Source organism: Fistularia commersonii, chromosome 10 (genome assembly GCF_037954325.1).
Source record: "Fistularia commersonii isolate RoL2024-O1a breed Wild chromosome 10, RoL_Fcom_v1.0, whole genome shotgun sequence".
NCBI lineage: Eukaryota > Metazoa > Chordata > Actinopteri > Syngnathiformes > Fistulariidae > Fistularia > Fistularia commersonii.
The window spans coordinates 15,643,471-15,671,384 of record NC_141293.1 but is presented as its reverse complement, the minus strand read 5'-3'; the positions used below and the strand labels follow the sequence as shown (position 1 = coordinate 15,671,384).

At 42.0% G+C, this 27,914-nt stretch overlaps 1 protein-coding gene across 7 annotated transcripts in view; it reads left to right on the top strand.

Moving 5' to 3' along the window:
• cadm4 (cell adhesion molecule 4) overlaps positions 1-27,914 on the top strand; it is a 170,061-nt gene that overhangs the window by 133,847 nt on the left and 8,300 nt on the right. For all 7 annotated transcript variants that reach the window (XM_086154034.1, XM_086154033.1, XM_086154037.1 and 4 more), the window contains exons 3-6: positions 2,515-2,802; positions 9,135-9,296; positions 10,828-10,918; positions 13,902-14,074. In XM_086154034.1, the coding sequence (XP_086010160.1) occupies positions 2,515-2,802; positions 9,135-9,296; positions 10,828-10,918; positions 13,902-14,074 (714 nt within the window). The remainder of the gene's footprint in view (positions 1-2,514; positions 2,803-9,134; positions 9,297-10,827; positions 10,919-13,901; positions 14,075-27,914) is intronic.

Sequence of the window (27,914 nt, the reverse complement as noted above, 5' to 3'; positions counted from 1 at the left end):
TATTTTTCTTTCACACGTGCACGCGGACACGTTGGGGACATATCTATACGATCCGATCGAAAGCCGACGACGACAACGAAACGCGTTCCCTCCGCCAGTCAAACAATAGGCGAAGTCGGGGGGCGAAGGAAACAGGGAATTGAAAAGGAGCTCTCAGAGCAGAGTCAATAAAAAGCGAGTCTCAGAGGTATTTATGAGAATCTATGGACATCGAGCCACTGTCAAGCCACCGCGGATTGTTATTAGCTTTTTTTCTTTTTTTTTTCTGTTTATTTGTTTTGTTATTTTTTTTTTTTTTTGTCATCAGCCTTTTTTTCTCGTCATCGATTATTCCCTCTCTTCGTAGGATAAAAAAAGAAGAAAAAAAAAAATCGTTCCACGTTCTCTCCGAATAATCGCCGCGTGTTCTTTTTTTCTGCCTTTTGTGCATTACAGGGGTTAGTTATTCTGCCGGCTAATTGGTCTGCGGTCCAAGAGTGGCCGCGGTGGTGGGAAAAAAACACCAAAACATTGTTGAGAGACCGGCGGCATTGTCACTCTTCGTTTTCTATCACGGTGATTTTCCAAAGGAGTGAATTGCAGTGTTTATCCTGCGCAGGAAAACACAGTGTTTAGCCCATCTCTCTGACTCGCAGGGCGGCTCCGCATATTAAAATAATAGATTCGCTTAAACAATTTTTTGGCTCGGCGGTAAGAAGAGTTTTTTTTTTTTTTTTCTAGAGACGCCGTCGCCAAGTGCACAACGGTGAGCAGAAACAATAATGATTTCAGTCTAATAAGAAAAACAATAAGGAATGAAAGAAGACAGACGTTAATTAGAAATTGGCCCTCGGAGGGCCCGGGAAAGGAGTTACAAAGAGAAGGAACGGATGGAGTCGAGTTTGGCGCCGTCCAATCAGTGCCGGCGAAAACGCAGCCACGTTCTCGCAAGGCTTGAAATGAGAGAACCAAGACATCTGTTATGTTTTATCAATGCGCGGCCCCCGAGCCGCTCCGTCGAGACGCTCTTCACCAACTCTCTGAACTTTTTTTTTTTTTTCGTTTTAAATGAAACTAAAGCTTTAGATTTTGCGGCACTATCAATTCCAGAGCAGAAAAAGTCGTCCGGGGTGTTTTTTTTTTCGCAGTCGACCCCTCTCTCTCTCTCTCTCTCTCTCTCTCTCTCTCTCTCTCTGTTTCTCCTACATTTTGCAATTTTCCTCCTCCAGCGCTCCAAAAGGGTGTAGGGGGGAAGAGGTGGTTTGGGAGGGGAGGAGACGGATCTCACAAAGTGGAGAGCCGTGAAAAATCTTATCACAGCAGACGAGAGAAGACAAACTTCCCCTTACGTAAGGCCATCCTAATGATCCTAGCCCTTGAATTTAAAAAGTATATATTTTTATGTATATATATATATATATATATATATACAAATGTTGGAGGTTTTCAGGGGTCAACAGTTGAGAGCAACAGAGAGTGTGAAAAAGAGGTCTCGAGGAAGACTAAGGAAAAGATTTATGGACGTAGTGAGAGAGGATATGAAGGTAGTTGGAGTGAGAGAGGAGGATCCAGAGAATAGAATTGGATGGAGAAGGTCGATTCGCCGAAAAGCCGAAAGGAAGACGAAAGAAGATGAAGAAGAGAAGAGAGAGTGTATCTGGAAGGAATTAACGACTTTCTTTTCAATAGCAAAATTTCTTTTTTTTTTTTCTTCAATTTATTCCTTATTTAATTATTTTCTAGCAATTCAAGGCACTCAAAAGTAAGACGAAAAAAGACTAGGCTTATATTACTAACCAAATATAAGGATCAACATTTGAGAAAAATAGTGCACTACCGTATGGAATCATTTCATTATTGGAAATGGGTTGTACTCCTATTATTATTGATATTAGGCAACAGACAATCTCAAAACTACATTTCTACTAATGAAATTAATTTCAGTCCTTGAGCTCCCTTTTGTTATGTCTGTTCTGTTGTGTTCTCTTATATCAGCAATGTATTTTCATTTTGGTTACTTTAACCTGTCAAGGTATACACCATTATCTGCCAAAAAGGCAATAGAATTGTAATGGTGTGGTTATAAATATATATCTATATAGTTCCTCTTCTTTCTTTCTTTCTTTCTTTCTTTCTTTCTTTCTTTCTTTCTTTCTTTCTTTCTTTCTTTCATAGAGGTGAAACTAGGCATGCACGTATTGAGGGATTTTAAAAGTTGAATATTTTTAAGGATGGAATAAATAAATAAATTTGTGAAATAAAATTAGTGCCCCCAGCAGTGCTTCCATCAAATTATTTGAACTCCAGCAAGTAAAAGCCTGTCAGACTGTTTTAATGTATGTTTAATGACAGTCATTTTGGTGTTTCTGTGTTAAAAGAGACATGCTCTGTGAGATTTGAAGCCTTGGAGGAAAATTCATTTTGTTGTTGTTTCATTTTTAGCAATTTTTTTTTCTCTGTTAGCATCCTAGTTCCGCTCATTCCCGTAGATCTTTAACCTTTCACCGCTCACCTCTACCATCTTCATCCCTCCAGCCCTGAAAGATGACCGCTTCCAGATGGTGCTCTTCACGCCGCGGATGGTGCGCATCGAACTGACCAACGTCAGCGTGTCCGACGAGGGCGGCTACTTCTGCCAGCTCTACACGGATGCAACCCACCACCAGGTGGCGACGCTGTCCGTCCTGGTACCGCCCGACACGCCGACGGTGGAGGTGAAGCAGGAGGCCGTGGAAGGTGGCGAGGTGGAGCTGAGCTGTATCTCGCCGCGTAGCAAACCAGCGGCGACCCTTCGCTGGGTCCGGAACGGCCGGGAAATACCAGGTGCTGTGGTTGCGTTTGTCTTAAAATCGTGGGCCGTGTCTAAAAATGATTATCGTAATATTCCTGAAGTCCTTTTGAGAAGTAAAATTTACTGCATCGGAAGAAATAGTCAAAATTTTGGAACGCTACTGAAAAGAAATGATCCAATTTTTTGTGTTTTTTTTTTTTTTTTTTTAAATTAGCTTTTATGAGAAAATGACACAGGGATGAAAAAGAATTCAATTTTTTTGAATTTCTTTGAATATTTTTTTCATTGGAGGCGACACAGCAAGAAGGTGCCACATTCAGACAGGGGGTATGATTGTGTGGAGTTTGCATTTTCTCCACATATCAGTTTGGGATCTTCCCAAAGTTGGAGACCCTAAATCAGGGGTGTCAAACTTATTTTGGTCCGGGGGGGTCACATAAGGCCTAATTTGATGTCAAAGGGATCGCAGCAGTAAAATCATTACCTAGGAGTAACACTAAGTCCAATTTTTTCTTTTGTTTTAGTGTAAAGGAGGTTAAACAGGAAAATTATAAAAATCTTTATATGTAAGGAACTGTTCCTCTAAAAAATACATGACGAATAAATATTAAAAATGGATATTAAAAAAGAATTGATGAAATTAATTGATGAAATTAACTCAACATTAAAAATAATGTTGAGTTAAAAGAGAAAATCTTGTCACTGTGGGAAAATTGTTACTAGAATCATAATAAAATTGATTGGTCGCATGTATAAGAGGAGGTATAATGTTTAGGCTATTCTGGTCATTAAATCAATCATTTTAATTTTGCCTGTTTTTTTTTTTTGCTATCATTTTTGTGATTTTTATAGAAATGTGGAAAGAAAAGGTCGCTTTAACAATGTCACCGGACGTTTTTTCATCGAAAAATCATTTTGTTTTCAAATTTTGAAGCAAAAAAATACATTGCAAAGTTATTTTTTTATTTTTTCCTTGCCCATTTTTTTTTTAAACCCACTGTGTGAAACCCCCAGATGCATGTGAGAAAAAATCGCACGGGCCGCACTCACACAAAGATTTGATTCCAGGCTGGGGGGCCAGAAAATATTGTTCCAAGGACCGCGAGTCTGAGACCCCTGATCTAAAATTGTGTGACCCTAAATTCACACATCTAGGATGTGAATGAATGAATGTGTTGCCCGAACAGGCCGACTGCTCCCTCCATGTGTGAGTGAATGGCTGAATGTGTTTTAATGAAAAGCACTTTTGAAGCGCAACCGTAATTAAAGCGCCACCATTTACTATGAACGGATGAATTATTAACAGATCGTGCTGCTTTCAGGTGCCATTAGAGGAAAGTCTAGAATGTACGGTCGTCATAAATGTTGAAATACATCCGTGACATGACACGGCCGTATCCTTAAGCCGTCTTTTTACTATTTCCTCGACTGAGTAAATGCAAACTATTGTTACCCTGGTTTTTATCAAGCCGTCTTTCGAGTAATTGTTTTGACTGATTGTAATTACGCTGAATTGCAGGTGCTTCCATGCAGGCAGGAGAGAGATTCAAGTTAGAATTTTTTTTTTTTTTTTCTGACTTTCTCGTAAATAATTGCCCGCTTATTTGTGATTTCCGCCAACTTGACAAATACACAGGACGTTGTGGAGATTGTCCTCCACACCGGCCGTCTATCACGCCGCCGCCTTAATCTGTCCGTCCTTTCTATCGCTGACGTCTCTCCTGGCTTCTGTCAGTTACAGGGACGCTCGGTTCAATAATACATCAGACGCTTTGCTTCCAGTCGGCCATGTTGCCAGCCTGTCGTCACGGCGAGCGGCGGATGTGACGCCCCGCTCTCTCTCATCTATGACGGCCGTTTTATGACGGACAAGAGTGGGATCCTCAACAGGATAAATCTTTGTGACATAAAAAAAAAAAAAAATTGGATTGGGTTCTGCATTTGACAAAATTAATCAAAATGATGATTAATAATTCATAATAATGAGCTCCAGGAGGAGGGACTTATACTTTGGGTCACTATTGATGAGATTGATTTAATTATTGAGATATAGAAGATGTAGCACAAGGTGAGGCAGGTATAGCTGTAGATAAGAGAGGTGTCACTCTAGATGGGATAGATGTGCTTCTAGATTAGATGATGTTGCAATAAATAAGACAGGTGTACTTCTAGATAAGACAGGTGCAGCTCCAGAGGTGATAGAGTAGCCTTTTAGCAGGTGTAGCTATAAATGATACAGCTATAGTGGAGATGGATGCAAAAATGGATTACATCAGGGGTCTCAGACTCGCGGCCCTCTGAACAATATTTTGTGGCCCCCATGCCCGAAATCAAATCTTTGTTTTAGCGCAGCCAGTGTGTTTTTTTTTTTTTTTCTCACATGCATCTGGGGGTTTTATACATAGGGTTTCAAAAAAAACTCAACAAGGAAAAAAAAACATAACTTTGCAATGTATTTTTTTCCTCAAAATTTGAAAAAAAAAAAGATTTTTTTGATGAAAAAACATCTGGTGACATTGTTAAAACGGGCAGAATTTAAATGATTAATTTAATAAACAGAATAGCCATAAATAGCCTTGTAAACATTATACCTCCTTTTATACATGGTGCCAGTCCATTTTGTAATAAATTCTAGTGGCAAATTTTCCTACAATGACACGATTTTCTCTTTTAACTCAGCAATATTTTTTTAAGTCTTTTTTAATATTCATTTTTTATATGAATTTGTCATGTATTTTTTTTAGAGGAATAGTTCATTACATATAAAGCTTTTTATAATTTACCTGTCTACCTCCTTTACACTAAAACAAAGGAAAAATTTGGACTTAGTGTTCCTCCTAGGTAATTATTTTACTGGTCCGGCCCCCGCGACATCGAATTAGGCCGTATGTGACCCCCGGACCAAAATGATTTTGACACCCCTGGATTAGATAGCTGTAGCTCTCGGCTAAAAGTAACACAGGTGTCGCTATAAATAAGATGGATGCGGCTCCAGATAAGACAGGTGTGACAGACAGTTCCACCTCTTCATTATATAGATGTAGTTATAAATGACACCGATCAGACGGATATCGCTCGAAATGTGAAAGGTGCGATTGATTTGATTGGAGTAGCTATTGATGAGACTTGTGTAGATAATGTTGTGATTAGCTACACATTTAGATCTGGATTGGAAAGGTGTAGCTCTTGATGAGATAACTGTAGCTCTATAGTCGGTAGATGTAGTTACAGATGAGACGGATTAACCTATTGCTCATGCTATCATAGATTTAGTTATTCATTGGACGATCGGTGCTCTCCAGCAGGGGTGGGAAATTATTTTGACTGGCGGGCCACATTTCTTATTTCATTTTTATACACGGGCCACCTGGGTGTTGTGTAAATTGAACAAAATGAAAACTGCAGTTTAAATATTTATATTTTTTGGCACTTTATTTTAACTTTAAAATCATTAATGATCATATAAATGTACCGATATTATTTTGAATGAAATCCTCCACACAAAATTAAACAAAAGGAAAAAAATGAGGCGTTTCTAAATTCAATATGGATTGAAAATACTTGTAAAAATATTCAAAGAAAATAGTTCAAACTAGAGGGACCGATGTAGCTCTAGATGTGATAGATCTGGCTATATTTGAGACAAGTAGAGCTCTAGAATTGATAGATGGAGTTATAGTTAGGATCCGTGTCACTTCCTATGTGATAAATATAGTTATAGACGATACTGGTGCTGCTCTAGATGTGATCAATCTGGCTCTAGATGGGAAAAAATATAGATATGTATGACATATGTGTAGCTCTAGATGGGAAAGATGTAGCCATATGAAGCGGGTGTAGCTCTAGATTTGATAGATGCGGTTCCAGATCAGACAAGTATCACTCTATCTGTGATAGAAGTAGCTATATATGAGTGATACACGTAGAATCTCTGTGCGACAACTGGGTTTCTAGCGATGAGTGAGGAGAATCCCCCCCCCTCACACACACATACACACACACACACACATGCACACAAACACACAGACACAAATGCCGCAGTTTAATAACATCTTCCTCTCGTCGGGTTTGGTGTTAGAAATGTGTTGCTTGATGTGTTTGTGTGTTTTTTCAGTTAAAAAAGGATAAATAAATAAATAAAAGCAAACGTAACGGCAACAAAAATATAAAAAATAATTAAAATGAAAGCTGGGTTTTGGACGCACAGCGAGCTGCTGGTTCGCCCTTTGAAACCTCGCTTCAGCCGTCATTTCCTTTACCTTGTCTTTTAGTCTGACAGCCGACACATCTTTTATCCCTTTTCTCTGTTAGAGCACTCCTGTCACCCTCCTCAACACACACACACACATGCACACACACACACACACACACACACACACACACTTCCCTTTCCTCCTACTACTTCTCTCTCCTTTTATTTGATCTCACTTCTTCTTTTTTAATAATTTTCACCCACCACCTCCCAACCCACCCCGACAATGACATGACGGCCCGACGGCCCCCGGCTCAGTTATTTGCTGCGAGGAGTCATCGCACCAAACTTTTCCTTGGCTCTTCCTTATCTCCGACTCCCTCTTCCTGTCTCCTCACCTCCCCTTTTTTTCCGGCCCCGGAGGTAAATGAACTGTGACACTAAAGGTTAGAGACAGATCCCAACAGATACGGGAAAGCGCTCATTAATTAAGACGCTATCAGCTATCCCCCCACCCCGTCCGCCCCGTCCGCCCTTCCGGCATGATCCGCACCCTTTAACCACCCCCACCCCGTACCCGCAACACTTCCGCCAAGCCTGTTTCTACTTAGAGATTTATAAGCAACGCTGTCGTGATCGGACTCGGCAAACTTGCCCGGTTGTTCCACGTGAGGCTTTATTAGTTTCAGAGCGCCAACGATAAGGGATCTTTTTTTTAGGTCGCCCTGATTCACGGGAGTCGGTTTAATATCGGTGAGACGTTTGTTTACTTTCTGAAAGAAGTGAGTAAGAAACCCAGCAATCTAAGGTCCGGCGGGACATCAATTAAACGTCCGAAGTTTGACATTTTAATGCCGGAAGTAAGGCGAGAACGCGGACGTGAAATTAGCATCCCGGAGATGGAAGTTTAATATCGGAAAAATGTCAAAAAAGACGGCAACTCACCAGCTGAGAGATGCAAAGGGGGGTAAAAAAATCCAAAACAAGAGAGGCCCTAAAATATAACCTTGCGTCGACGTTCGTAGTAAACAACGCAAAACTCGATGGTGAAGCTAGACGTCCCCGCATCCGACGGAACAAACCGATCAGATCTTGATGTGGGATATTGATCTGTAACATTGTTATCTATGGATGTGTCAGTGACATGGGATGATAAGATCATGTGACCAATCCATCAGTCAGACGCCTCCGACATCCTCTCTACGTCTTTTTGCCGTTTTTACTCTTCTGCTTCCACAAGGCGTCCATCTTGTCTGGCTCTTTCAGCCCGACCCTCCCGCCCCAAAGCTCCGCTCAAATACCAGTTCGTCCTCGTCCTTTTTTTTTTTTTTTCCTTTATGTTCATTTATTCTATACCACAGGCGGCAGAGCGGCGCTGTGGTTAGCGGGTTAGCGCTTCAATCATGCAGCGAAGAGGTTTGCGGTTGGATTCCACCAGGGGGGCTGTTCTGTGTGGCCTTTGCATGATCTGTCTCGAGTGGATTTCCTCCCACTGTCCTAAAACACGCAGCAAGTTGAGCAGAGATACTAAATTTGGCCAGAATTATGCATGACAGAGTAAATGTTTGCACGTCTCTATATGACGTTTGAATAAGAGAGTGAATGGTTTTATGTCTAGACGTGGCAAGAGACTGACTTGCAACCTGTCACCCAGTGAAACTCTGCTCCATAGCTACCTGGCACCGCACTAAAAACCCATTTGGCCTTAATATCAACCTTTATGATTTTTTTTTTAACTCTTAAAGTTGCCCTTTCCTTCTCCAATTTACACGCGCAGAGATTTTCACGCATGTACATGTAGCACAGGGTGGGCAAACTACGGCCCGCGGGCCACATCTGGCCCGTTGGCCTTTTTAATCCGGCCCGCCAAAGATTGTTAAAGTATTCATTCTTGATGTAAATGACTGGATCAATGAATGTGGGAGCTCAAAAAGGAGATTAGTTCATTTTTGGAGCTAAGCTTTTGGAGTTAACCTTTACTGTGGACGTACTGACACACATAAATGAGCTGCACGTGAAGCTACAAATGCGTTTTTTTTTTGTGGTTTCTTGTGGTGACCCCAGCCGTCTGTCAAATTTCAAAAGTCAATGCGGCCCTTGAGCCCAAAAGTTGCACGTCGCTTCACTCGCGCACGCATCTCACCACCTTTGTCCCGCCTTCGTCCCCGCCAGGCGTGGTCTCCCAGCAGGACAACGGGAAGACGTTCAGCGTTTCCAGCACCATCCGGATCCCGGTGGAACGAAAAGACAACGGGGCGGCGCTGAGCTGCGAGGCCTCCCACCCCGCACTCAACAGCCAGAGGAGGATCCGACATTACCGCCTGGATGTGAATTGTAAGCCCGTGTGTTTTTGCTCTTCAGATCCAAGTGAAAATTCTTCAGCTTTAAATTTACCATAAGCAACAGTAGAGAGGTACAGTATTATTAGCAAAATGTACTGTATAATTATACAGATAATTATGCTAATTGTATTATTATATATTGTCTATTTGTTTCTTGAAAACTAAGCCATTGAATTAGTTAGCCTACAAGATGGGGGGAATTTCTAAAGTACATTACTAATAATTTGCGTTATACTTGTGCACTTAAGTGCAACCCACCTGCCACAATGTAAACACCGGATTAACGTGTCACGTCATCTGAAATATATTGGACTGCCGCGGAGGCAGCCGTACTTTTGTGAAGTCCTTGAGGAAATGTTATTTTCAATAAAAATCCCATCCTATCTGTCATCGAATCGATTCGCAGACGCTTTATCGTTTCGAGAAAAAAAAATTTATCATCAATAATTTTATTCCTGTCGCTCCAGCGGGTGTTATTGAACCAGGAGGGACAGCGGTGTTTGTGTTTCAACGCCAGGAATAATTTGGTCAGGCGTCAACCTCCCATCACCGACGATACCACACACACAAACACACACACACACACACACACACACACACACACACCCCTTTTGTTACGAGATTGAATGTCATTTACAAACAGGATTTTAAGCGAGTGATGTATTCTCATTGGGACTTGGAGCAACTGAGCGATTCCACCTCAGCCCGCTGCCCCGTTTGATTTGCTACGACTAATGATAATCTCAAAGACTTTTTTTCTCACCTTAAGCATGTATAACGCTAAAAGACATTTTGTTTTGTTTTGTTTTTGTTTTGTTGAAGGAAGGGGGTCACAATTTGGAAAAAAATGCACATAAATAAAACATCTCAGGAATCAATTAAATTCGTTGCCGCTCCATGGTTCATAATTTGGAATTTTTCCAATTAAACAGAATATCTTAAATGGCAATGTTATTTTTTTCGGTTAGCTAATCATTTGAGGTAATTGAGTTTTGGGGGGGGGGTTGTTTTATTTGTTGTTTTTTTTTTATCATTTGGAACCCCCCAACCCCACAACACAAGCTGATTTCACGCGTTCATGCATTCAAACTCTCCTCATGGTCGGCCGTCCTGGTTCAATGTTTGATTTATTTCCAAGAAGTGCTTTTCCGTCGCTTTTTTGCAACCAATTAGCTGAGCGTGCATCGAATATTTGCTGATCCGTTCCGACAATGAGTAATCGACAGTTTTGAGAATGTTCCCTCCAGTCAGAGGGCTGGACGTAAATGGCCTCCCATCGTTCCCGCCTCCGCCAAAGTAAGCGCAACAACGCAGCTGCAGGAGTAGCGCCGGTTGCCTTGGAAACATATGTTAAAGACTCACCGGCTTCTCTCTCAATGTACCTTTTAGTTTCTCCCCCACCTGTATCTGATGTTTCTCTCTTTCTTTGTCGAGCGATTCCATGCGTCCACTTTGCCCTGTTTTTGGTTTGACAGGCACCGATTGAACTCCGAACGTTTGTCTTTCCTTTTCCCCCCCTGCAGTTGCGCCGACAGTGAGAATCGCTCCTCCCACCGGCATTTTACGAGAGGGCGACTCGCTCAGTCTGAGCTGCCTAATCACTGGAAATCCTCTGTAAGTCAATATGTGTGTTTGTGTGTGTGTGTGTGTGTGTGTGTGTTGTGTTTAGTGTCGGGTTGCAAAATGGCAAAAACCTGGAGCCTGCTCAAATGCGGTGCCATCACAAAGGCTACCATTTAAATTTGGCAATAAATAAAAAATAAAAAATCCTCACTTTGACCTTTATTGTCCTTCAATATGTGGCGGCAATTTTTTTTTTTTTTAAAGATCAGCGCGCGGTTTAAAGGTTAGGACCATATTTTGTCATCTCTGCTCATACGAACGGAGAAAAGACACACGAGTGGAAAAGTTTCGCGACGTCACATCAATTCCTGTCTTTACAAAAAAAACACTCAGGAAATTTAAAAAAAAAAAGTAACTTTAAAATGTTTGTTTTAATTTTGAGTTTAACATAGGAATAATGAGTGACATTGAAAGTCCCTTTCCCAAGATATTTTTTTTTCTTTTTGTCAACGCCGTTGTTCCGATATATTTCTCCCCGCGATAAATCAAAAAGACAGCGGCATGAACTGATCCCATGGCTTTAGCGATTTAACACATTTAAAAAAAAAAAAAAGGGGGTTGACATTGACGCGGGCGTATTACAGATCGGTTGTTTCCTCTTTTGTCATGGCGGCTTAATTTATCGCCTTTGCTCAGGGTCAGATCGGTTGTAATATATATGAGGATCAGCCCCCCGTCCGCCTCTTGATATATATTATAATTGCAACCTTGGTTGGCAGCAGGAAGTTACTTAAGCATTTTTAATTTTAGGACCCGGGGGATTTGTGTTGTAGGTTATTCCCCCTTCTTAACCATCACATATCTGCAAATAAATAGCGTTGCCACTTCGGGGGGACGTTCCTCCCAGCATCTGGCAGTACCTGCACGGGTTGTTGATGTCGAACACCACGTGACCCCTCCGTCTTTATAATTAGTCTGATTCTAATCCAATATAAATCCACTTCTTCCTTGAGAACTTTTAATACTTTTATTCTCCGAACGCTGTATAATCCCTGTAATTGCTGCTGTATGAGATCCCGGAGTTACAACTCCTTTTTTTTCTATCATCAAAAAAATGGTGCCCTTCACAAAAAAAAAAAAAAAAAAATGATAATAACATAATAATAAACAGGGCGGCCTTTTTTTTTTTTTTTTTTTTTTTGCACAAATCAAGCTTTAAGGCGTCATCAGAGGCAGCGAAAAAAAGGTAAAAATAAAAAAAGGGTTTTCTGATACATTCTCCCAAGTGAATTTACAGCATTATAAAAATGTCACAAGGCCAATCAGGACGTGTTTGTAATCATGAAAATCTCAGCGCTGAAGAGTTATTGTCGCGCCTTGGAGTTTGATGGGAGCCAGAGGAGCGAGCGTCTGAGGTATCACCTCACCTGGCATTTTACGCCTGATGGATGGATAACAGCCTGATCCATATTTTATTGCCCGAAGGACAGAATGGGGGCAGGAGGGGGGGGTCGACGCTCCAGACGGAGGCGGAGAGATCGCGCGTGGACGTTTTTTTGAAAAGCCCCGATGCGAGGGAAGAGCTAATAAACCTCATCGGTGTTTGAAAGCGGAAAAAAAAAAAAAAAGGCTTTTTTTTCTGGCACCTTCTGAGGCCTTTGTGCACCTTCCAGGGGGGCGTATTAGCTCCTAAGCTCTTAAACCCTCCTCTCGATGGCTGTCTGTCTGCGGGCGGAGTCCACTCCCGCGTTCACACGAGCGTGCACGTGTGCACGGGTTCGATAACCTCACAGGGCGTATAGGCTCGCTAAAGCTTCGCAACGGCCGATGCGGGACAATCTTTCTGTGTGTGTGTGTGTGTACGTGACATAGAGATGACACAGCGGGTTTCTCTGGCCTTTGACCCTAATTACACGCCGCGCTGCATATACGCATAAACGCGCGTGCACGGCGATCCCCTCCGATACCCTCGCGCTCGACGGCGTGGCCTGCCAGCGCCCCCGTTGGCGGCTAACAACCAATTAGACGCCGTGTCCTTTTGTCAGAGTCCAAGACAAGAGGCGCCGTTTTGTCATTTCATTTGATTGGCTTCTCATTTGTGTATTTGGAGGAAGCCCAGTGGGCTTGAGGGGGAGAGATAGCGAGGAATGGAACATTTTGTTTATGTGTGTGTGTGTGTGTGTGTGTGTGTGTGTGTGTGTGTGTGACTAAGCAAAAAAGTTTAATTAGACTTCCTGAGGGATTAAAACCCAGATGAGTCAGGATTGTAATCTGTCCTGGGTGGCATGAGCCATGACACAGAGCCAGACACGTATACACACACACACACACACACACACATATGCACACACACACACACACTCTCAGGGTGTCTCTGTAATCCCTGCGGCTCCTGTCTGCCTGTCTTTCATGACCATTTCATTTTGTCTCCACACATGTATACGCATCTCCTCTTCTATGCGTCACACACTACTTTCAGGTTCAACACCACTTTTCAGAGGTGTGTGTGCATGTTTGTGCGTGTAAATCCTAATAAATCAAAAAAACATATATTGTTTTTACATATCACAAGTGTGGATGAATCTTCTTATTCTTACGGTCGCTGAATTCAACATCCAACAGGACTGCAACCTTTCGGGTTTAGACAATTTACTCCGCGCTTTGGTTTATACCTAATATTAGCAGACCTTGTTTCTGTTCTATAAGTTGTTGTTGTTGTTTTCTTCCGTAACACACCAGAAAAAAAAAAATTGAGTCTAAATGCGCCCTAATGTCGCATCGACGATGAGGCCTTTGGAAAATAATAAAAGGTCTAATTTCGCCCAGTCCATTAACGTTTGAGTTTGTGTGTTTGAGCGGCTAAGTATGAGGTACCGTTGAAAACAAAGGCTTGGAAAGCGCTGTTTCAAAAAGAAACCCATTTGTGTTTTCAGTCTGTGGTCGAGTAGCGCGCCGCCGCGGGTTTTAAACGATTTTGTTCGTTTTGATTTTTAAATATACAAACATTTGGACTTTATATGTTTATATATTCCAGCCCCAGGGACGTCCTGTGGTCCAAGATCAACGACACCTTACCTGAGAGGGCGGAGATCTCCGGACCCACCTTTCAAATTTCCCGCCTCAGCCAGTCGCATAACGGCACGTACTTGTGCCAGGCGCAGAACGACTACGGGCGAGCTGCCGATCACTACACCCTATTGGTCTACGGTGAGTTTTCGCCATGGTTACCGCCACCCGCCATTGATTTTACCCGGAACGCGTGTTTATTTTTCCGTCTCTCCGTGCATCCTGGTGGATGAGGTTTTGCAAATGGTATCGATCGTTTTTTTACCTGTCACTGTTCGGTGCAAACTAACTTTGGCGATTATTTGTTCTCGCCCCCCCCCCCCCCGACCTCCGCCGCGAATCCAGAGGAGATATTGATTTTCGCTAGGCCGCCGCCACCGCCGCACGCTTGTCATGACATCATTATTCCTATGAAGAATCAGCGCCCCACATCCGAGCATCTTTTTTCACGGAACTGGAAATAACTAGCAGCGGTCGCGGCAGTGGCGGCTGCAGCGGCGGCGGTGGCGACCGGGAAAACAAAAGTCAGCGTGAGTCTGGCACGGTGCAAAGGATCAATGCGAGATGCCGAGCGTGTTGGAACTGAATTTTACATGGTAACATTTGGCAAATAAAGAATAACAACATCTGTGGTGGGCGGACAAATAGTGGCTTGTGAGGAGGGAGGGTTGGGGGCGCAGGAGGGGGGTCTTTGTTTTCAGGTTTTACACGATTTCCTCGATGTTGCGCCCAGATTTGCAGGCGGTTAAATTCTTAATGAAGGCTGACCCAGATAGGCTGGAAGCAGCGGCTCAAAGACAAATGATGTTACAGCTTGTAACGGCACCCTAACAACGCAAAATTTTTTTTTTTTTTTTTTTTTTTTTTTTTTCCGTTTTTATTTTTGCGGAAACACATGTGAAACCAACCCTAAGTCACCCCACCCCATCCTCACGTGGGGTAATTTTTGTGAAATTTGTCAACTTTTTTTTTCCGCCCTAATTACAAACTTCCTGTCGTTCTGCAGGTTGTTTCTTTTTTTTTTTTTTTTTTTTTTTTTTTCGCCGCTGATGTGCTGGTGCCCCCGGTGGCGGTTTCTGTCACTGCACCCTCCAACTGATTTTTTTTTTTTTTTTTTTTTTTTGGAGATTAGAACCAAGGGGGGTTGGCGGGAGTATGCAGGGAATAGAGACATGATATCTTATGTAACATTTTCACTCGGTGCCCCCTCATCCATCAATCACAGCATGGCCCCCGTGCCGCTTTCATTTGGTGTCGGGGAGGGGGGGGGGGGATCGCCACGGCGAGCATCAAACGGCACGCATAATGGAAGCTTTCCAGCGGCATCAGGGGTGGCCGCGGTGACAAGATGAAAGGTGCCATCCCCACCCACTTCTCCCACTCGCACCCCCCCCCGAAACCCACCCACCCCCACCGTCTCCCCGGTGTGGTAGGTTAGACATGTCGTGCTTTGAAATGCGCCGCCACCTCTTTAGAAAAATGTTCTCCCTCCTCCCCGGCTTCCTCCCTCGACGTTTTTTTTTTTTTTTTAAGCTTGCATTTCCATTTGTCCTCCCCCCCTGCACACCATTTATCGCCCCCCCTTTGCATTTCATCGTTTATCGTCTTGATTTCGCGCTGTAGCTCGGTGCCGGTTATTAATTTCATTCGTCAACCCCCCCCCAGCGCCACCTTATCATGTCTTATTATGGTTAAAGGGCACATGTAATCATTTTCCAATTTATTAGATACACCTTGATGAGTATAATGCGACGCAACGCGTTTAGAGCCTTCGGCAAAGGGTCGCCAGGCGTCCTGCGGAGACGGCCCTGCACAATGTGGCTCCGTAGGCAAGGTTTTACATGGCAAACCCTCCCGCCGACCCCGACTCCATCGGCAATTTACTCATTTATAAAAAAATCAATAATGCTTTGCATCAATAAATTCACCCCTCGCTCCACAGGGAGCGAGCAGTTATCGATCAGCCGGAGTGGCAATGCCCATTGCTTTACATTTGAATGGATGTCAGCTTTTCCATTTAAAGAGTTGATAGTAAAAAGTAGTTTGAATATAATTATACCAAGGGTGAATTTTTTTTCTTGATTCTGTGGCGCCCCAACCCCCCCCCCGGAGGCCTCAGCACCCTCTGGCCCATTAGGCGATACAAGTCGCCTAATGGGCCAGACGGCCCTGCATACAAGCTAAAAATCCGATTTTTTTAAATATGTATTTATTTATATAAATTGTCTGTGGTCTGAAAAGGCCAGGAGCTGCTACGAATCATTAGTTGTTTTGATTTTTTTTTTGTGTGTGAAATATGACTTTTACTCCAAAAAAAAAAAAAAAAAATAGAAAGATCATGCTAAGAGACTTTTTTTTTTTGTTTATTAGATTCACCAACGCTCATCCAAAAAAAAACCCAGGGTTATGTTTTTAATCTGATTATCAATTTTGTCCGTCAGGGGATTTTATCCCGAGAAACATTTCGGACAACAACATGAGGAAGGGCAATAAAGCAGAGTTTGACAGGACGGAGCTGCCAACAGGCAGAGCTTAACTGCTTAAGTGCATAGAAGGTTTCTTCTTTTTTTTTTTTTATCCATCTTTTCGTTTTGCATTTTTTTTCATTAAGTATGGAAGTGTTCATAGTACAGCGGTGACTTTGGTCTCCTCTCCAGATAAGTGAGCGGTTCCACAGTTGACATTGATCATCTGAACATTCTGGATCATCTGCAGACATTTAAAGATTTTTGATCATCTGCAGAAAATTGAGCAGATATTTGAACATTCCACATCCTCTGGAGGCGTTTAAACATTCTGGAATATCTGTCGATGTTTTAACGTTAAAAATCGGTCTAAAAATTCAGAGCGTTCCTCGTCACCTGCAGGTGCTGGATTATCTCAGGCCATTCTCTAGATGTCCGAACATTCCAGATCATCTTCAGATATTTGAACATTCCAGATCATCTGCAGATGTTTAAAGATTCTAGATCGTCTGCAGAAAATTGAGCAATATAAATTATCTGCAGATATTTGAACATTCGACATCTTCAGGAGGCGTTTAAACATTCTGGAATATCTGTAGATGTTTTAACGTTAAAGATTCCAAACGTTCCTCATCACCTGCAGGTGCTTGAATATCTCAGGCTATCTCTAGATATCCAAACATTCCAGATCGACTTCAGATATTTGAACATTCTAGAGCCTCTGACGATATTTGAATATTCTGGATCATCTGTAGATATTTGAACATTCTAGAGCCTCTGATGATGTTTGAATATTCTGGATCATCTGCAGATATTTGAACATTCTAGAGCCTCGGAAGATGTTTGAACATTCCAGATCAACTGCTGATGCTTGAATATTCAGGATAATTTGTAGACGTTTGAACACCCTGGAGTTACGCAGATATTGAAACAATCTAGAACCTCTGTAGATTTTTGTCCATTCAAGATCAGCTACAAAAAACTAAACATCTCAAAGCATCTGCAGATATTTGAACATTTTAGATCATTTGTAGATATTTCACAATAAAAAAAAAAAACTGCAAAAGCTAAACATTCCAGATCATCTGCAAATATTTGATCACCTGCTAATGTGTGAACATTCCAGATCCTCAGCATAGATTTGTAAAATCCAGATCATCTGCAGATGTTTGAACATTCAAGATCACCAGCAGATGTTTGACCATACTAGACTTACTGCAGATGTTTGACCATTCTGGATCATGATGTTTTAGATGTTTGAATTTTCCATATCACCAGCAGATGTTTGAATATCCCAAATCATCTCTAGATGTTTGAACAGTCCAGATCATCCGCAAAAAAGGAAATACCTAAAATCATCTGCAGATATTTGAACATTTTAGATCATTTGTAGATATTTCAAAATTAAAAAAAAAAAATCTGCAAAAAGCTAAAGATTCCGGATCACCCGCATAGATTTGTACAATCCAGATCATCTGTAGATATTTGAACATTCAAGATCACCTGCGAAAAACTAAACATCTCAAATCATCTGCAAATATTTGAACATTTTAGATCATTTCTAGATATTTCATAATAAAAATAAAAATCTGCAAAAAGCGAAACATTCCAGATCCCCGGCATAGATTTGTACAATCCAGATCATCTGCAAAGACCCTGAACACACTGCGGAGAGACCCGACATCATGCCATTAGAGTACATTATTCCAAAAATAGAGCTCTGTGAAACCTGTGTGTCACACCTGTGAGAGCGTTTTTTGCAAAATGGCGAATCTCCCAGAATAAGCCGCATCCCGGTCTAGTTTGTCATCCATCTCCCTCAGAGGTGTTGGCCATTTGCAGGGTGTAATTTAGGTGTTTCTGCTATTTTGTCAACCCATATTCAACTTGGATTTTAGAGGGAGTTGGTGAAGCCTACTTTAGCATCAGCAATAGAGATGAATCACGTGGCGCTGTGCTCAGCGCCCGGAACCCCCCCCCCCCCCTTGTAAACTAAATGTAACCGAAACGTGAACCATCGACGGGGGGGTTTTTAAACGAGACCTCAAAACCCAAATTTCATATACACTTCAGAATGAATTTCTCGCATCAGTAGTGCTTTGCTTTACTTCAAAAAAAAAAAAACCCAGCCGCCGCCAGCAGAATTTTTTTTTTTTCTGCAACTTATCTCTAAGCACTCTGGAGTTGTTGATTCAGCCATCACATTAAGCTCCAGACTGAAAGTCGCTCTTAATTTTCCTGTATGTCACAACCAATAATCCGGCTACGTGATTTTAATTCTCTCTCAAGGACTTGTCGCAGGATCTTTACATTGATATGCACATCCCTGCGAATATTATCTTAGTGCGACCAGCCGTTAATGGAATTACGCTACAACAAATGTGGTGTAAATGAGGTACTCTACTTTGTTCTCATCGTTTCTGAGAGTTAAAAAAAAGTACAATCGTTTTTTGCTATAAATTATTAAATTCCAGACAAGTTGAGTAACACCTTCTAACTGTCTTTTTTTTTTTTTTTTTTCCGCCGTTCCCGCCAGCATGTTAATATTTCCTTTAGCGGCGAAGGCAAATGACTCTGCATTTCTAACCAGGTCTAACGAAAAAAGAACACGACAAAAAGGATTTAATTCTTTTTCCGGGTGGAATGAAATTGCTTTTTAAAATAAATATGGCTAATATAGAATATGGGAGACAATAGCAGATGAAAGACAGTGAAGCGAGTTTTAATATGAAAAGGAAACAACAACAATAACAGCAGGGAAAAGGATTATTGCGAGCTTTAACTCAAAACCTTCTTTTTTTTATTGAGAAGCCCATTTTAAAAAGTAATAATGTTAGTCAAACCAACTGTATCCTGCAGAAATTTAAGCCATTTATTCTTTTGGCTTCTGTTTTGGTTTTTAAAATCACTAACTGTAACCGTAGTGTAACTTTAAATAATCCGCCCGGGTTAGAAAATCCATTATTTCACACTGTTTAATTGCGGAATCAATGAGCAGATCTTTTTCACACTTTCAGTTTATCGACCAAAGACTGAGGGATGATTTTTGTAGGAAGGGAAAAAAAAAAATGTTTTCTTCTGTTGCAAAACGAGAGATTTTATACGTATTATGCCTGATCTTTGTTACCAGGGAAATACCGATTTGCACTTTGTGAAAAGAAGGATAGAATACTTTAGAGTTCTGGGATTACTGAAGCTCGTGGATGCGGAACCGAAGATGTCTGAGAATAGAACCCTGAGGAACCCCCTTTTTTTTAACTATCGACGGAGAATAAATCTACCTTTAAAATCCAACGCTGTCCGGCGCTACACTTTGTTTCAGCTTCAAAGTAAATGATCGATACGGCGCGGGGACCGGTTAATATATGAAATAAACGTTTACATTTACTCAAGGCTCAGGGAGTGCCGAGTAAAAACGAATCAAGACGGGGAAACTACAATGGGGTGGCAGGCAGGATCTATAACTGTTCATTATTTCTTGTTCCAAGCTGAATAAATGCATTTTCCGTGACTCACAGTTGAAAAGCAAGCGTTGACAACCAGGCGGAGCGATATAAAAAAAAGAGAAAAGTACCTGCCGAGGGAATGTCAACGGTAAAAGAAAGTCTCACATGTTTGATAGGATGACATTGGTTATAAAATGAAACATTAGGAGCCTGAACAAACCTCAAATTTAAGCTTTGTTGGCGAGGTTCAATGGCGACTGCCTTGAAATCGGAATTCCAAATAAGACATTTAGTTAAATGGTTATCGTGACTTTTTTTTGTTTTCCCCGAACGGACCAGTCAAATCCGGTGGACCCGAGCGCACATGCTATCGGTAGACGGTTTCACTTTCGCGGGAACGATCGGAGGGGCCGGTGATTCCTAACAGGTGGGAACCGGTTCTAGTTCTTGGCTCCGATGTTGCCCCTCCTGTGTTTTAAGCTCTCGGCGGGCGGCTCGGCTCCCTTTCAAGACTCGCCGCGTGTTTTCGTTTGTGTCTTTTCATCTCCCCCTCGCCACTTGTCCTCGGCGAAGGGGCGCAGACGGGGACCGCGGTGAAGAAAAATAAGCCGGAGATGAGCGTCCATTTCCCCGGCGTTTCTTCCATACTGATAAAAGCGAACATCGATCGATGCAATGAGGTACCGGTAGCTGAGAGCCGCTGCCCTTGCCAGAAAACGCGGTTCCTCTGTGTAACGCGTCGTTGTTGTTTCCAAATGTCACTTTGTGACATTTAGTGTTAGAAACCGATGCTTTTCAAGGCCAAAGCGTGCGGCGACAAATTTCATCGAACTCCCTTTATGCGGTGTGTCTTGGAAGCGTTTTACAGGAAAGCCCCCACCCCTCTGTCAGCTTGCCCGGCCTTGTTGTGAGGATTTGAAAAAGCAGCTCCCCTTCGGCGAGCGGAGAAAGAATTGTATTTCTGTAGCGCAGTTACAACACAACCAATTAAAGGGACATGTTTACAAGCAAGAGGCCGCCGACGTCAAATCCTTCCTCCACACCAGGTGGAGGATCAGAGTATCTTAACGTGCACCGCCGATGACTTACGTAAGAAATATAAGGAACGGTCTGCAGAGGGGAGGGTAAGTCAGGAGACGGAGGTAAAGTCATCCTGATGTTTATGAAATTGGAACTCCCAATCCCCTGATCTCAAGTAGGCCTAATGGCATTTGGAGGAAACCAGAACCTGGAACCACTCGGGAAAAGGAAGTTGCTGTCAATTGCTGTAAAATTTCATAGGGCGGGTGGATTTTCAAAATAAAAGCCGGACCCTCCGTCAGGTATCGAGTGTCTCGGATGGCGGGGAGTCTTTGCGGATTCGTGAAAGTCAGCTTTCGCTGGAAACAAAACATTACAAGCAGACAGAGAGAGATAAAGAGAGAAAAAAAAAAACGTCCCCCAAATGTTCAAAAATGGTCTCCGTCCTTATTATAATGTTTTATCTCTTTAGTTCAGGGGTGTCAAACTCATTTGGTCCCGGCCTCATTTGATGTCAAGTGGGCCGAACCAGTAAAATCATTAGTCCAAATTTTTCTTTTTTTTTTGTGTAAAGGAGGTAAACAGGTAAATTATAAAAATCTTGATATGTAATGAACTGTTTCTCTAAAAAAATACATGATGAATTAAAAATGAATATTCAAAAAGAATCAATGAAATTACACTAAAAATATTGTTGAATTAAAAGAGAAAATCTTGTCACTGTGGGAAAATTTGCCAATAGAATTTATCAGATAATTGATTGATAGCATGTATAAGAAGAAGTATAATGTTTAGGCTATTCTGGTTATTAGATCAATCTTTTTAATTTTGCCTGTTTTTCATTGTTATCATTTTTATGATTTTTATGAAAATAAGAAAAGAAAAGAAAAGATTGGTATAACAATGTCACTGGACGTTTTTTCATGAAAAAATCATTTTGTTTCCAAATTTTGAAGTAAAAAATACATTGCAAAGTTACTTTTTCATTTTTTTCCTTTCCTGGTTGTTTTTGAAGCCCATTGTATAAAACCCCCAGATGCATTTGAGAAAAAAACACGCGGGCCAAACTAACACAAAGATTTGATTTCAAGCAAGGGGGCCAGAATATATTGTTTCAAGGGCCGCAATTGGCCCGCGGGCCGCGAGTTTGAGGCCCCTGCTTTAGTCGACCATCTCCTCTCCGTATCCTCTTTGTCCCCATAACCGCGAGTGCTCGCCCTTCTCTCCGTTGGCATTTCTCTTTCGCTGGCTCCGATCTGTTCCCACCTCTTTGGCGCCCTCCACCCGCTTCATCTTCTTCCCCGCCACCGCTGCCAGCTTTCATCGCCCCGCACTTCAGCATCTTTTCCCGTGTTCGGCCCAGCGAGCCTGGCGTGCAGAACAGGGGCAGAGGAAGGACAACGGGAGGTTAGAGACGGATTAACATTCAGGATCGCGGCCTGTTTGCAAACCTGATCATCTTCTGCTTCCCATCTTGCCCGAAGGGAAACCCTGGAGGCAAAAGACGGGGTTCTCGCAGAAGAAGACGCGTCAACAGAAAATAAATCATTGTAATACAGGTGGGAATTAAAAAAGAGGAGTTCTGTTCTGTTCTCCGGCCCCCTGTCTTTTCCCTTGTGATAGTAAGAAACTCCGGGAAAGACGCAAAGCCTTATTGGAAAGGTCAAGCTCTTGCACGAGCGCGCACGAGTGCTCAGTCCGTTGGTGCACGATTCCGTTAGTGTTCGAAAACGCAGCGACGCCGCCGGTGTTTCTGTTACAAAACGGAGAAAAAGATTTCTCAGACGGTCAGTCACTTTTTAAATGTGAGGAATTGTTTGCGGTGGATAGCAGCCTTTTTTTAATTAGACAAAACACACACGCGCGTTTCCTAGTAGCCTTTATCCGCAGAATGCTAAGAGGATGTGGCCTTTGTTGGTTGTTTCATCTCTGTTGCATGGAGAAATTGGATTTTTTTTTTTTTCATGTATGTTTATGGCCATGCAACAAATGCACGCTTGCGCCTGTGTGTAACCGGTCGTACAATGTTGCTGATTGTCTGACAAAAGCCTGAAGGGCTCCCTTATGTAAGTGACCTGTGCCGCTGCACACTCGGATGAATCGCCGAGCCAATAAAACCCATTAGAATTGAATCGCAGCGGCGAGTGAGCGAGTTGGAGACAGATGCACGGAAAGGGGGGGGCGATAAGAACTATTTTCTTTTACGCGTGTTGTGTCCGACCCGCACTTGTGAGCTCGCGGTCATACGACGGAGGCGGTAAAACATCTTGCTTCATCTCGCCGCAAGACATCAGGACTGCCTCCGCTCGTCTTGGTTTTAGGTTCGGAGCCGTTCCAGGCAGGTGTGGTGTTTTTAACAGAACAGAAAATATAACCGGCGGGTTTCACGGTCAGGTGTGGAGGGACCCGACGTGACCGGGGATTAGTCCGCACCCCCTACGTCGATGTAATGAGCTGTCGGGATAATTGGATTGAAAAACACTGACCTCCATTTAATGAAGACCTGCCGAAAAAACACGGACCGAGAGTGAAAATGGAAAAAAAAAAAAAAAAATTGGCTAAAGAAACCAGAGATAGTGCAGAGTCAGGTTGGCTTGGAAATAAAAAAAAAAGCATATTTTACAGAAACCCCCTAGCCCTCCACAAATAGCAATACACTTTTTGAGTACATTTCCAACCGGCTCTTAGCCAATCAACGTGGACCTCCTCGGCCTCGCCGGCGATCTCTCTGACCAACATCGAAACTTCCGCGCCATTTGATTGACAACTGGATTCACGGCTCCTGTTGGCCACATCCCCCTACCCCACTAACTCCGTAATCAGAAACTCGAAACATGAAAGAATAACAAGACTCATCCAAAATGTCGCCGGTCGTATCCTCAGGCGCACTTCTGCCGAAATGAGATATGAGGAGAAACGTCATTATCGCGAGTGCCGCCACATCCATCCCTGGAAATAACACGGGCTTCCTGCCTGATTGGCAGCCATATAGTGTTAATGAATAACAATATGATGTGTGTGTGTGAGTGTGTATGGACAGGGAGGGTGGGGGTGCTAAAATAACGCTATCAGCCAAGAGAACGACAGCTGTATTCCTTTCTTCTTAATTAAGTGGAAGAGGGGCGGCGACGGCGGGGGGGGTTATGAGAACGAAAGCAGAGAGGCGAGAGGATGAAAGGAACGCAAAGGTAGGAGGAGAAAGGGTTTGACTGGAGAAGAAAAGAAGGACTGAAGAGGAAGGTAGGAAGATAAGGGAGGAAAAGTAAAGACAGGGCTGTTGTTATTTCACTCAAGACAGAGCAGAAATTAATCACTAATGAGCCATAAATACTATTAATAGTACAAATTTTATATGGATATATTTATATATACTGCCCAAAAAAATAAAGGGAACACTAAAATAACATATCTGAATGAATGAAATATTCTTATTAAATACTTTCTTTACATAGTTGAATTTGCTGACAACAGAAATCACACAAAAAAATTATCAATGGGTATCAATGGATGAACCCATGGAGGTCTGGATTTGGAGTCACATTCAAAATTAAAAATGAAAGTGGAAAAACACACTACAGGCCAATGCAACTCGGATGTAACGTCCTTAAAACAAGTCAAAATGGATCAGTGTTGCTTCCCAAGCGAACTGTATGTATATATGTACTGCTCAAAAAAATAAGGGGAACACTTAAACAACACAATGTAACTCCAAGTCAATTCGTTTTGTGAAATCAAACAGTACATATATATATATATATATATATATATATATATATATATATATATATATATATATATACACACACATTCAAGGGATATGAATAATTTAGGTATGGGTGTATGTCTGTATTAGACACAGGCACAGACACATACAGGACTATCTCAGAAAATTAGAGTATTGTGATAAAGTTCTTTATCTTCTGTAATCCAATTAAAAAAAAAAATTACTTTTTCCTGATATTCTAATATTTTGAGATAGGATTTTTTTAGTTTGCTTAAGATGTAAGCCATAATCAGCAATATTAAAATAATAAAAGGCTTGCAATATTTTCAGTTGATTTGTAATGTATCCAGAATGTATGACATTTGTTTTTTGTAATTGCATTACAGAAGATAAAGAACTTTATCACAATATTCAAATTTTCTGAGACAGCCTGTATATACACAGTCAAACCTAAAAGTATTAATTCCCCTGGGTCATGAATGATTTTGGGCTCGACTTTGGATGTGTATACATATATTTATATATATATGTATACATATTTATACAGTGGGGCAAAAAAGTGTTTTGTCAGCCACAAATTGTGCAAGTTCTCCCTCTTAGAAAGATGAAAGAAGTGTGTAATTTTCATCATAAGTACACTCCCGCTATGAAAAACAGAATACGAAAAAAAAATCAGAAAATCACATTGTCTGATTTTTGAAGAATTTATTTGCATATTATGGTGGAAAATAAGTATTTGGTCAAAAACAAAAGTTCATTTCAATACTTCGTTATATAACTTTTGTTGGCAATGACAGAGGTCAGATGTTTTCTGTAAGTCTTCACAAGGTTTTCACACTCTGTTGCTGGTATTTTCGTCCGTTCCTCAAAGCAGGTCCCCTCTAGTGCAGTAATGTCATATACATATACATATACATATACATATACATATGCATATACATATACATATACAAAGACCTTGAAAAAGCATATGACAGGGTGCCAAGAGAGGAACTCTGGTATTGTATGAGGAAATCTGGAGTGGCAGAGAAGTGTGTTAGACTGGGGCAGGACATGTATGCTAGCTGTGAGACAGTGGTACGGTGTGCTGTAGGGGTAACAGAGAAGTTTCAAGGTGGAGGTGGGACTCCATCAGGGATCAGCTCTGAGCCCCTTCTTGTTTGCAGTGGTGATGGACAGGCTGACAGATGAGGTTAGACAGGAGTCTCCATGGACCATGATGTTTGCAGATGACATTGTGCTATGTAGTGAGAGCTGAGAACAAATTGAGGAAAATCTAGAGAGGTGGAGGTATGCGCTGGAAAGGAGAGGAATGAAAGTTAGTCACAGCAAGACAGAATATATGTGTGTGAATGAGAAGAACTCAAATGGAACGGTGAGGCTACAGGGAGTGGAGATCAAGAAGTTGGAGGATTTCAGGTACTTGGGGTCAACAGTCCAGAACAACAGAGAGTGTGGAAAAGAGGAGAAGAGACCAGCGATGGCGTACGGACTAGAAACACTTCCAATGATGAAAAGGCAGGAGGCAGAGCTAGAGGTCGCAGAGATGAAGATGCTAAGGTTATCTTTGGGAGTGAACAGGATGGATAGGATCAGTAATGAGTCCATCAGAGGAAAAACACGTTAGACGTTTTGGGGAGAAGGTCAGAGAAGCCAGACTGAGATAGTTGGGTCATGTACAGAGGAGGGATAGTGAATATATTGGTAGGCGGATGCTGGAATTGGAGCTGCCAGGCAGGAGGTCTCGAGGAAGACCAAAGAGAAGATTTATGGACGTAGTGAGAGAGGATATGAAGGTAGTTGGTGTGAAACAGGAATATAGAGAGAATAGGGTTAAATGGAGAAGGGAGAAGAAGAAGAAGTATATACATAAGCATGTATGTATGTGTCCATATGTATATGTATATATATGTATACATGCATATCATCGTGCACTGTGCGGGATCATGATCTTTCCCAATCGTGACCTTGGCTGGAAGTGATCTAGAGCATGAATGATTGAATGAGTGAACGATTGAATGAACAGTACATGCCATTCTCGGATCCAGTTTTATAAATATGTCCAGCGGTAAAGTTTTCAGCCACTCGTCCAACAAAGTCAAACGTAGTAGAAGCACGTGAATGCACCACTGGCAGGATTTTTCTCCTTATTTGACCATCCTCGGCGTACCCAGCACCCAACACAAACTATGATTATTCAATGAACGGACACAAGTGCTATTACACCTCCAAAAAGAAAAATACACAACTTTTGCAATTTGTCGCATTTCTTCAGATGGGATAAAATGACTTATCTGTGTCGGGCCTGCTGGGGTGGAGGTGGGGGTTTGGGGGAGGGGGGTTATAATGCTGACGTAAGAGGAGAGCAAAGAGAGATTGATGATCTCAGGGCCGGTGGGAGAGAGCGAGAAGAGACAGAGGAATACTCACCAATAAATTACCCCTGAATAACAAAGGCTGAGTGCATGTCTGGGTGTGTGTTTATTTTGCTCAGTGGCAAGTGCACGGGTGTTAGCGACGTTCAAGCGAAATTTGCATGAGCCGCCACGCATGCGAACACGCACGTGCCGCCAGGACGCGTCGCACTGCCCGTCGCGGCTCTATACACATTGTTTGATGAAGTGCCGTGTTATTCAGCGTGAAAAGTGCTGATGTGCACTCACACATCCGCTCACCTCTCGATTCAAGTCAAACCTTTATTTTTGTCTTTAACTGCACCGTGAACTCATCTCTCTTTCTCACTTTCTCGCTCTCGCTCTTCGCCGGCCTCCCTCATTGATTCTGAGAACGTGTCAAAATCCCAAAGCTATTGTTGAGGCCCTGAATGATGCTGTTACTGACGCAGGGTTGTATCCGTCACACACAATGTCTCTTTCTCTCTCCTTCTCTTTCTCTCTTTTGCCATTGTGCCATTTAAAATATATATATTTCAGGACTAGAGAAAACGCCCCCGTATATTCTTTTCACCTGGTGGATAAATGTCAATGCGTTGTTCTATTCAAGTGAGGTCAGATTGATTCAGCGTGGCTCCCAAAAAGTCAATTGGAATTCCATGTTTTTCTCTGCCATCAAAAAGACATCTGCACAAATTACTAATATTTATTATTATCATAATATTATTATCATATTATTAATATTGAAAGGGACGGAGCCATGTATTTTTGAAAAAAATAGATCAATTGATCAATTTTAAGGTTGCAACAATAAATATAATCAGTGACTAATCATGACCTAAAAAGATTTGTCGAATGTGTCAAATATGACGTCACATCAGAGCGACGACAAATCTAAAGTAGGTCAGGAAATTTAAAAGGAAAAGGTTTCAA